The 11,877-nt window shown below is 18.9% G+C and overlaps 4 protein-coding genes across 4 annotated transcripts; all 4 read right to left on the bottom strand.

Moving 5' to 3' along the window:
- Nucleotides 1–1,353: 1,353 nt before the first annotated feature.
- On the bottom strand, nucleotides 1,354–2,157 carry PGAL8A_00302400 (conserved Plasmodium protein, unknown function; the record flags this gene model as incomplete). The annotated part of the gene is made up of 1 exon (XM_028672026.1): nucleotides 1,354–2,157. One exon carries the CDS (start codon nucleotides 2,155–2,157, stop codon nucleotides 1,354–1,356), a length of 804 nt encoding a protein of 267 aa, XP_028528620.1.
- Nucleotides 2,158–3,526: 1,369 nt separating this feature from the next.
- On the bottom strand, nucleotides 3,527–5,591 carry PGAL8A_00302300 (glutamate dehydrogenase, putative; the record flags this gene model as incomplete). The annotated part of the gene is made up of 3 exons (XM_028672025.1): nucleotides 3,527–4,917; nucleotides 5,137–5,184; nucleotides 5,498–5,591. The coding sequence occupies 3 exons, from the start codon at nucleotides 5,589–5,591 to the stop codon at nucleotides 3,527–3,529; spliced, it is 1,533 nt and encodes a 510-aa protein (XP_028528619.1).
- Nucleotides 5,592–6,405: 814 nt separating this feature from the next.
- PGAL8A_00302200 (exodeoxyribonuclease III, putative) lies at nucleotides 6,406–8,973 on the bottom strand (the record flags this gene model as incomplete). Its single annotated transcript, XM_028672024.1, has 1 exon — nucleotides 6,406–8,973. One exon carries the CDS (start codon nucleotides 8,971–8,973, stop codon nucleotides 6,406–6,408), a length of 2,568 nt encoding a protein of 855 aa, XP_028528618.1.
- Nucleotides 8,974–9,934: 961 nt separating this feature from the next.
- Nucleotides 9,935–11,290, bottom strand: PGAL8A_00302100 (conserved Plasmodium protein, unknown function; the record flags this gene model as incomplete). Its single annotated transcript, XM_028672023.1, has 1 exon — nucleotides 9,935–11,290. The coding sequence occupies one exon, from the start codon at nucleotides 11,288–11,290 to the stop codon at nucleotides 9,935–9,937; it is 1,356 nt and encodes a 451-aa protein (XP_028528617.1).
- Between the last annotated feature and the right edge of the window lie 587 nt (nucleotides 11,291–11,877).

The following is an 11,877-nucleotide window of genomic DNA, read 5'->3' as shown; positions in this document are numbered from 1 at the left end:
TTTTTTTTTTTTTTTTTTTTTTTTTTTTTTTTTTTTGTTAATTTGAAAATAACTCCAAAAAAAAAAAAAAATAATATATACACAAAAATAAATGGAAAATAAAAAATAATGTATGAAATTTCTTATAATAAAAGGGTTAACCTTGTATTTCAATATTTATAAAAGTAAATATATATTTTTTTTTTATTATATTAATTATTTTCTCAGAAACATATAGTTTTTTCAAATCATTATATTGAATATATTCAAAGGGTTTCCTATATACAAAGTTACATAAAAATTTACATAACAAATTAAAATCATTATAAAAGGAACAGTTAATATATTTGTAATTATAAAGATAAAAATGCTAAACCAAAAAAATAAACTTTATATTAATATACACACAGTATAATTATCAGCCACTTTATGATTTATGATAATTTGTTTTTCTAATAATCTATTTTGTGATGTTACTCTTATTATACCCGTTGTTTAACTAGTTTTTAAAAAAAAAAAAAAAAAAAATTAAAATATGAAAAATTACATATAAAATAGTATATACACAGAAATATTTTTAATATGTGAGAAAATTTTTTTTTTTACTTAGAATAATAATATATTCAAAGTAAAATTAAAGGACAAATTTATTTTATAATTTATTATATGTTAATAGTTATAACAAAATATAATTATGCAGATAAACGTTTTTTTTTATAAGTTTAACTTTATCAAAGAAAAAAATTGAGGTGAAATATAAACAAAATGCATTTTTACAAACTTCTAAATAAAAAGAGATACATATAAATTTTACTATCTTTTATTAGACATATTATGAAAAATACTCTTTCTTATTTTTTAAGATTATAAAACTACTTTTTCAGTATGTTAATCTAATTTATTATAAGTTCAGTATTTTTTTTTTAAATATATTCCTCTTTTTATAAAACAATTAAAATATGTAATTCAATAATTTTTTTTTTTTATTATTAATTACATGTGAAAATGGTTATAAAGTGCATTATTTTGAAATTCTTCATAAATGATTATAATAATGTAGAACACTATAAAAAAAAGTTTAAGATGTCTATATCTTATTATGCTTTTTAATTATATTGATATATTTCAAAAATTAAAATGGTAATATATATATATATAAATTCATTTTTTTTTTTATATATAAAATAGGATCACATAGAAATTTTCTATTCATTACATAAATAAATATATATATATATATATCTTTAAAAATGATTTTGCATATTTTTTTAAAAGTTAATATTATAAAATTAGTATGTGTAAAAATATATAAAAATAATAAAGTTTTAGTAATAAAAATGTATAAATATAAATGTTCTAGGTTAAGTGGGTTAATTATAAATTTCCAGCTATTACCATCTTTTCTACATTTTTTTGTTCAGAAGATATATTTGGAATAGAGCATTTTGAGCTAAAATCGAGTGATTTTTCATCGTTTATATTTAAATTTTGATTCAAAGTAATAGGAGTATTAAAATTTTGTGAATGCGCTAATGAGGAATTATAAAAATTTGCACGTTTAGAAAATTTAGAGCTATTTGATATTCCAGATGCAAAGTAGTCTTTCTCTTCATTTTGTTCAGTTGGTATATATTGTGCAGGTATAGGTACTTCAATATAACATGGTACGTAAATAGGAACAGGAATTTCAACGTACTTTGGTTTGATTTTAGGTACTTCTAATGTTTGTGTAATAACTAATTCTACTCCTCTTGGTATATTTTTGGAAATTTGTTGATAACATACTTCTTGTCTTGGTTGAATAATTGGAACATCAACATATTTTGGTACTTTTACTTCATTATATACAACTTTTTCTTTATTTTCAATTACTTCAACAACATTTTCAATCTCTACTTCTTTAGTTATAACTTTTTTTTCTTTTTTCTCTTTTTTTGTGTCTAATGGTCTCTCTTTAAAGATAATTTTAGGTATTTTTGTTACTTTTTCAATTGTGGTTGTTTTAACTGGACCAGGTATTACATTTGATTTTACATCTCTATATATATTTTTGGAATGAAATAATTCTTCAGCACTTATGTTATCTTTTAATTTATATACCTCTCCTAAATGGTCATCATATATATTTGTTCCATTTGGTTTAAATATTTGAGTATCCTTGTATGTACTTTCACTCATTTTTAATATGAATAAATTATTATTTTCAAGGAAAATCAAATTTATGTATTTTTTGTGTTTTATTATGAACCAACCTTTAAATAAGTATATTTTTGTGTGTAATTTACATAAAACAAATTTATAAAATATTATACTAAAAAAAAGACATTAAATATAATAAATATTACACTTATCAAATATTTTAAATATGTAAATTATATATATTTAAGTATATAAATTTGAACTTTCCTATTTTTTTTTTTAAACTATAAAAATAAATTTATATCATATTTCATATAAATAAAATTTATTATTCACATTAATTTAAAAAAAAAGTTATTGTCTAAATATATAACTATTCCTTTAGTAATTTTTAATTTTAAGATTAAAACATAAATATTATTATTTTTTATAATAATAAAGAAAAATTTTACTACATATATATGGAATATTATTTTTACTTCTTACTATGTTTCTCACAGCTTCTATATTATTTTATTCTGACTTTTTCCTTCTTTTATTTTTCTAAATATAAATAATAATAATTAAAAAAAATAAATCAATTACAATTTCTTTTAATTAAAAAAAAAATTAATAAATAAAGTATTCTACTATATTTTAATTTTGTAAAATCCTCTTTTTTAGGAAAACGAGTACAATGTGTGATTAATAGATACTCTTTTGCATGTATTTTATTTTTTTTTTTTTTTCGTGAAATTGTGTACAAGAAACTATAATTTCTATAACAGTATTTTTTTAAAAAAAAAAAAAAAAAAAAAATTAATATTTTTAATATAATAATAATTTTTTCTGCATTTTAATAAACACTCCTGTAATGTTTCATAAATAATATCTCATATAAAAAAAAAATATATGCTTATTTACTTTTTTTTAGAATATTTTTATCATTGAAATTATATGTATTCATGGTATAAAGAAGAAAAGGTAATAATTTTCATTAAATAAAAATTTTGATATAATGCATATTTTTAAATATTATATTAATAATTAAGAACCATTTTTATTTGTAAATTCTAATTTAAAAAGAATAAAGACAGAGTTAGAAATTTAAATTTAAAAATAAAAAGTTACTTTAAGGAATATAATTATAGAAATAAAAAATAAAAAGAAGGGTGATGATTAGATGATAATGATAAGGTGAATTATTTAAAAATAATTATATAAAACTATTAAAAGATATTAAATTGAATATATACATAAAAAAATAAAAATAAAAATAAAAAAAAAAAAAAAACAAATAAATGTTTTTTTCCATTTCTTTCTATGTTACCTTCTCTTTTTCTTTATTTACATAATATTTTATCATTCCTTTATAAATATATATCTATTTTAATTTCCTATATACTATGAAATTTAAAAAAAAAATATATTATAAGCCTCCTTGCTCAATGAATGAATCAGCAACTTTTAAGAATCCGGCAATATTAGCTCCTGCTACTAAATCTGGTTCATTCAAGTATTCTTTAGATGTATTATAACATTGATCATATATACTTTTCATGATATTTTGTAATTTTTTATCAGTTTCTTCAGATGTCCATTGTAATCTCATAGAATTTTGACTCATTTCTAACCCACTAACAGCTACTCCACCTGCATTTGCAGCTTTTGAAGGACAAATAATTATTTTATTTTGTTTTAATTTATGTATGGCCTTTATATGTGTTGGCATATTTGCTCCTTCAACAACCATTTGACATTTATTTTTTATTAAATTTTCAGCATCCTTCTCACTTATTTCATTTTGTGTTGCGCATGGAAAAACAATATCACAAGGTATATCCCAAGGCTTTTGGTTTTCAAAATATTTAGCAGTTTTAGAATATTTCAAGTATTCTTTCAATCTTTTTCTTTGATTATTTTTTAAATCCATTATATGAGCTAATTGTTCTTTTGTAAAACCACTTGGCTCTAAAACATATCCATTACTATCACTCATTGTTAATACAATAGCTCCTTTTTCAATTAATTTCTCTACCAAATATTGAGCAACATTTCCACTTCCACTAACCACACATCTTTTATTTCTTAAATTATCATTTAAATCTTTTAATGCATTTTCAGCAAAATAAACAACACCATATCCCGTTGCTTCTGATCTTATATTACTTCCACCCCATTTTATATTCTTACCTGTTAATACTCCTTCAAATGCATTTTTTAATTTTTTATATTGCCCAAACATAAAACCAATTTCTTTTCCACCTACTCCGATATCTCCTGCTGGAACATCAGTATTAGGGCCAATATGTCTGAATAAATTGGTCATAAATGATTGACAAAAATTCAAAATTTCATTTTCTGATTTTTCTTTTGGATCAAAATCAGATCCTCCTTTTCCACCTCCCATTGGTAATGTTGTTAAGCTATTCTTAAAAATTTGTTCAAAACCTAAAAATTTTATAACACTTAAATTAACAGTAGGATGAAATCTCAATCCTCCTTTATATGGTCCTAAAACTGAACTGTATTGAACTCTAAATCCTCTATTCACTTTATGCTCACCTTTATCATTTACCCAAGGAACACGAAATTGAATTACTCTCTCAGGTTCTGCTATATTTTCTAACACCCCTAAATAAACATTATCTTTTTTAAATACTGGCTTCAAGCATAATAACACTTCTTCAAATGCTTGTAAAAATTCTGGTTCATTTTTATTTTTACATATTACCTTTTCATGCAATTCATCAATTTTAGATTCTAATGATTTTGTAGAATTATATCCATAATTATATAAACTACATAACTTATTTTTTCCTAAAAATAAAATGTATAGGAATAAAAATGTAAATCAAAATTAAACTTAATATTTTAAAAAATTATACATAATCATCTACATAAATATGTAAATTATGTTTATGTGGCTGGGATATTAATTTGTAAAAAAAATTTAATAAATTAAAAAAACATATTTAAAAAAAAAAAAAACATTAAATCGGAGATTAAATTTTTTCCTATTCATATAACATGAAGTACCTCTGTTTTTTGAATATGACCCTATGTTAACCTCATTTGTAATAAAACCTATAGAAGAAAAAAAAAAATTTCCTTTACGTTATTATTTCTCTTAATTTTATATTTATGTGTATTGCAGCATAATGTTCTCTTACTTCAAAATAAAGTATATAAAAGATAAAATTGCTAATTACATAATAAAAAAAATAATACGCAATTAATAAAAATACAAAATGTTTTATAAAAAAATGTGTTCATATAAGAAATTTATATTTTTAAGTATAAAAATAATTAAAAAATTATATATATATATATATTTTTTATATTTTTATTTTCATTAATTTATTTGATTCATTTGTAAAGTATTATAATTAGATGTTACCTGGTGTAATATAATTCATATACTTCGTTTTTGAAATTCCGTTTACATATGATATTAAAAGAATAAAAGAAACAATAGATAAATATGAAATCATGATGACTTTTGTACTCTTTTTTATTTTATCTTTTCTTTTCTTTAATCAATAATAGTATTTTTTCAAATATTAAATCAAAAACTAAACTTACAATAAAAATGCTAATTTTTCAATTATTTATTTATTGTATCAATCATGAACGATTCTTCTCAATTTTTTTTCTTTTTCTTTTTCTTTTTTTTCTTTTCTTTCTTTTGTTTCTTTTTGTTAAATATTCTTAATTTATAGTACTACTCTAAATAGGTGTGTATAGTATTTAAATTTATTTTAATCCAATCTATTTAATTAGAAAAAAAAAAAAAAAAAAAAAAAAAAAAAAGTGTTTATATATGCACGTATTTTCAAAAAATGTGGAGAGTATAATGAATATTGTTGTTTTTTTATTTCACATCTTTTAATGCATACAAGTAACTTTAGGAGATAATATTTTGTTTATCAAATATTTAATATTTCCATATGTTTGCTTCTTTAAATAACAAAATAAAAATAGATCATTTAAATGAATTGAAAACTATAATATTTTTTTTTTTTATAAATAATATGTTACATAACGAAGTTTGCATTTAATAATTATATACAAGATTAATTTTTATGAGTTAAAATAAAAATATGTACATATAAGGAAAGAGAAATTTAAAATTAAAATTTATAAATATCAAATAAAATTATAATCTACAGCTACATAATTTCCAATAATTTTTGAAAAATAGAGAATCACAGAAAAATAAAAAAGAAAAAAATGAAAAAAAAAAAAAAATTTTATGCAATAATAAATTAACAATAAAATAGATATTTATATTTTAAAACTTATTTATTATTTTATTTTTTTGCTAAAATATTTGGTTATTTTATTTGTTTTTTTGTGTGGTTGAGTTTCTGTTATACTTTGGCATATATTGCTATGTAAATGCATATGATTTAGAAACATAAAACAACACAAAGAAAAAATAGGAGAATTAATTAAATATAACGGCAAGCAAATAATATATTGATCTAAAGAATTACAAATATATTTTAAAGAGATATCATAATCTGAACAGCATATTTTTGTAATTTTTTTTGTAGATTTTGTTAGGTGATCATTGATAATAAATGTGCAATTAACTGCAATATGGTCACTTAACTTTGGTGAGGTATATATAAAACCAATGTAACTTAAAAATTTAAATTGTAAATCATAAAATTCATCATCTTCACTATTATTTACATTTTCATTGAAATCATATTTTATTTTTTTTTTTAGTTTATTAAAATAATTAGCATAATTTCTATTATTGTCCATTGAATTTATATAATCATAATTAATGTCATTATTTTTACCATTTTTTAATAATAATTTTTTTATCTCATCATTTAAAATAATTGGTGATTCATATAAATAATTGTATTCCTTTATGAATTTTTCATAGATAATATAATCAATTAAAATATAATCAATTCGAGATCCTTCATTCGTTACTCTATATTGCTTATATGTATCCCAACATGTGAATTTTCCATTAATTGTATTATGAAAATAAGAGAAGGTATCAATCATGTTATCTTCAAAAATTAAGTTTTTCAAAAAATCTGTGCAACATTTTGGTGAAGAAGAAGAACCCACACTGTTAGCTATATTTAATAAATCATCCTTTGAAAGAACTATATCTAATGATAAAAATATATCATTTAAATGCTTTAAATATAAACAGTTTTCATTTTTAACTATATATTTTCCTTTTAAACAACTCTTAAATTTATATCTACATAATATTTTCTTACAACTCTTAATTTTGTTTTTTAATCTTTCATTATATTTTATATTTTCATTATTATTTAAGAAATATTCTTCCATTTCTTTGTTCTTATTTTTTGTAATATTCCTAAGCATATATTCACTATTAATAGAAAAAGATTCATAGTTTTTCTTTAATTCATAATCTGTTGTAAGTTTTTCTTTTACATTGTTAAACTTAGCATCATTTTCTACGATTTTATTTAAATATTTTTTGTTATAATTAATATTACAACTGTCAATTACACATGATGAATTAGAATTAAACAAATTAATATAGTCCTTTTCAATGAAATTATTATTATTATTATAGTTATTATTATTACTCAAAATAAAATTTTGATTGCTTTTATCTTTGGGCATATAGTTTATTTTTAATTTTGAATCCATTTCAAAATTATCCATATGTTCATTTATTTTTCCCTTGTCTTCAAAATTATCATTTTTATATGTTGATTCCGAAATATTCATAGAATTATTAAGAAAAAAATAGTATTCATTAGGGTAATTTATATATTTATCTTCTATGGAAATTGTATCTAAAGAAAAAAAAAAAAAAATTTCTTCTAGTGAACTAAAATTTTTTCCAATTTTTTTTAAATTACCATCGAAATTTAGAAAAAAATGAAAAAATTCACTATTTTCTGTTTTTTGTTTTTTTATTACAAAATTGTTTTTACTTTTAAGTTTATCAATTATTATTGGTAACTTCTGTCTAATTTTGTTTTTTAAATCTTCCTTCAAATTAATTTTCTCAATATTTTCTAACAATTTATTTAAATTAATAATATTATTTAAATAATAAACATCTCTATTTCTATAGGACACATTAAAATCACCTAATAATATTATTGGTAAACCTGTTGTGATTCTTAGTTGTATTAGTTTTGCTCTAACAGCATGAAGAAACTTCATTTTGTAATCTATTCTATCGTAATTATTACCTGAATATGGTACATATATATTAACTACTATAAAATTTTTATGAATTGTAATTAATATTCTCCCTTCATTGAAAAAATCACTTACGCTTTTTAGAAAATGCGTATTTTCTTTTTCTCTATTTATGCAATTTTTATTATCATACTTAGACCTTTCAGTGCTATTATTAGTATTCAAAGAATTAATTATATTATTTTTTGTGAAATTATTTTTAATAATAGTTTTGTCATTATTATTATTATCTTCATTAATCAAAAAAAAGGATATGGAAGAACCATCTATTTTTGATTTTCTTTTAATCAGCAAATCATTTTTTGAAACATTATTTATAAAAAAGGAAAAATTTTTGAAAGGTTTATTTGTAGAACATATAATTTTAGTTTTATTATTTACATATGTAGCAATTCCTGAATATCCTTTGAAAGTTTTCTCATTATTTTTTCTTTTGCAGCAATTCCAATAAGATTCATAGTTATCAGAATATGCATCTATTAAATTAAAATCATTTTCAATAACAGAATCATTTGTTTTTGTTTCTTGTAAGCATAGAATATCGATATCTAATTTCTTTAAAAATTCAAATAAATTACCATCTTTTTTTTTTATTAATTCAGTACTTCTTTTCCATCCATTCACATTCCAACTTACTATATGGAATTTTTCCATAAAAAAAAAAAAAAAAAAAAAAAATTAAAATAAAATAGAAAAAAAGAAAACGAGATTATGATTAAAAATTTAAACTATATTATCATTATTTTATTCTTCTTTTTCTGTTCTATTATTTAAAACAATATTTAAATACATATGTATATAAACAAAAATATATATGCATATATGCATATTTAATATTAGTAAGATATAATTGAATTCATTTTTTTTTTAAAAAAATACGTTATATCTAAATGTTAATTTAAAAAAAAAAAATAATTTTAATTAACAAAAAAACATTTACTATATCTCATAGCTTAACCATGATAAATATATAAATAGAAATTACAATATGCAAATATTTTAATTTATTAAAATACAAAAAAATAAAATAATAATACTTTTAGTATTATGTTATTTAAAAATTTTTATTTCATGTTTTCTCTTAAATTTACATTTTTATTTAAAAAATTGTTATATTCAAAGAAAGTTTATATAAATCTTTTCCATTTTATTAATATTTATTTTTTTTTTTTTTTTATAATTTTTATTGATATTTTAAGCAAAAATATTTTAAAATTTATTTTTATAATTTTCTAAGACAATTCAGTAATAATCTTTTAAAGTATTGTATTACATTTGTATTTGGGATACGCATTCGATAAATAAAAGAATGTATAGAAAAATTTAAATAAAAGAATTTATAAAGAATGCTTTTTCTTATATTGATACATAATAAAAAGAATGACGTATAAAATAAAAAGAATATAAGTATATATATATTTATAAATTATAAAAGCAAAATGAAAAAAATTAAATAAACAAAAATGTAATATATTATAAAAAAAAAAAAAAAAATAATAACAAAAATGCCATTAAAAATGTAAAAACAAAAAAAAAAAAAAAAAGACTAATTAAATATAAATTATGGATAAAATAAATCAAAAAAATAATAAATTAAGATATGCAATATTAATGTTTAAAAGGTTCTCCTTTGTTTAATTCTATATAATACAAGTGAGTTATTTAAAAAATCTCTAAAAGAAACTATAATATGAGATATTCTACTAGATATTTGAATTAATTCAGAAAAATCTCTACAATTATTAAATAATTGTGTATCCATTCGTAGAGATATAAATCCAACATTTGGTACTTTCATTTCTTTTTCTTCACAAATTTGATTGTCACTTATATCTCCACTTTTATCATCACATATATATTCTTTATTATTTTTTTTCTTATCTATAAAATTATTACATTTTTTTTCTGTATCTGTATTATTCTTATTATCTTCTTGTTCTTCATTATCTAATTTTTCTTTTATTTGCTCATCTATTTTTTCTTTATCTTCTTTTTTAAAATGATTTTCATTAAACTTATATGTATTTTTTATGTGGCTTGAATTATTACTCCATGATAAATATGATTTTTCTTTTTCATAATTATCTCTGTCTAGATTGTTATATACAAAGAATTCGGGTGTTATTAAGTGAGAAGGAAAGTCTGTGTAAAAAGAGCAATCTAGATTACCAGTTAAATCCATCGTTTTAGTTGTTAAATGAATATTTTTACATAAACCAAGTACTATATACTTATCATATTCATCTTCATAATGTATTGAAATAACAGCTAACAAATAATCATTTTTCTTTAAAATAAAAATAACTTCATTTTTTCTAATAATAAACTTTTCAAAAGAATTTTCCTGAATGTTTGTTTTGGTTAAAAAAAAGTGCATTAAAGGACCACATTGCAAAGCCTCTCTAATTTTTGATAAATGATTTGCTACGAGAAATGTCTTAATAGGATTATCTGGTATTTCATAAAGTTCTATTTGTAAATCATAGCCAAACTCATCTTTTTCTAAAATATGTGTGTGTATTTTGAAATTTTCCTCATCATGATAACAACTTAAAAAATATGGAATAGTAGATTCATTCCATATTTTTTCAAAATGATTATGTGAAACATATATTTGTAAGGAATCTAATATGTTGTATTTATCTTCTTTATAGAAATCTTCCACTTCATAGTCTTTTAAATATTCTTTTTCTATAAATTTAACTCTTAAATTAACAGATTTTTCTAATTTTATTTTTGAATGAGCCTCTACTTTATATATAATATCATCAACATCATAAATATATTTGGTTAACACATATCTTTCTGTTTCTTTATCTACTATATGATCATTTATATAATAAGCACTTGGTATTGGAACACCTTCTTTTATTAAATTATATATAGTTTCAAATAAAACCTTATTATTTGAGATATATAAATTTGACTCACACTCAATACTCTTTATTTTTTTATACAATCTTTCGCACATTTTATATATATATTTTTCTTTGTAAATATATATATATATGTACATATGTTTTTTTACTCTTTCTTTTTTCCCTCTTCTCCATTTAAATTTCTGTATTTTTATATTTTTTTTTTTTTTCTTTTATATAGAAATTTTATTTATTTATTTATTTTTTTTTTTTTTTTACAATAATTTCTGTATAACTCTTTTTCATATATTTAAATAATACAAAACATTCTTAATAACTTTTATATTAGTATATTTTTTTATATTCGTATAATTTTTTTTTCAAAAAAAACATATATATTTATACACACAAAAATATACACACATATATTATGCACATATATATACACAAATTTAATTATATATACATATGCATAATATTATACATATTTAAAATTTTATTTATTCTACATTATTTTATTATTAAATAAATAATAAAATATTAATATATTCATTTTATTTTTTTATGAAATATTAACATTTAACAAATTAGTTAAATAGCGAAATGAAATATAACAAAGATATTTGATACTTAAAAATAAAAATTACACTCCTTTAATATAAAGTCAAGAGTAATAAAAAAAAAAAAAAAAAAAAAAAAT

Source organism: Plasmodium gallinaceum, assembly GCF_900005855.1.
Source record: "Plasmodium gallinaceum strain 8A genome assembly, contig: PGAL8A_v1_87, whole genome shotgun sequence".
Taxonomy (NCBI): Eukaryota; Apicomplexa; class Aconoidasida; order Haemosporida; family Plasmodiidae; genus Plasmodium; species Plasmodium gallinaceum.
This window is presented reverse-complemented; position numbering and strand designations above follow the sequence as displayed.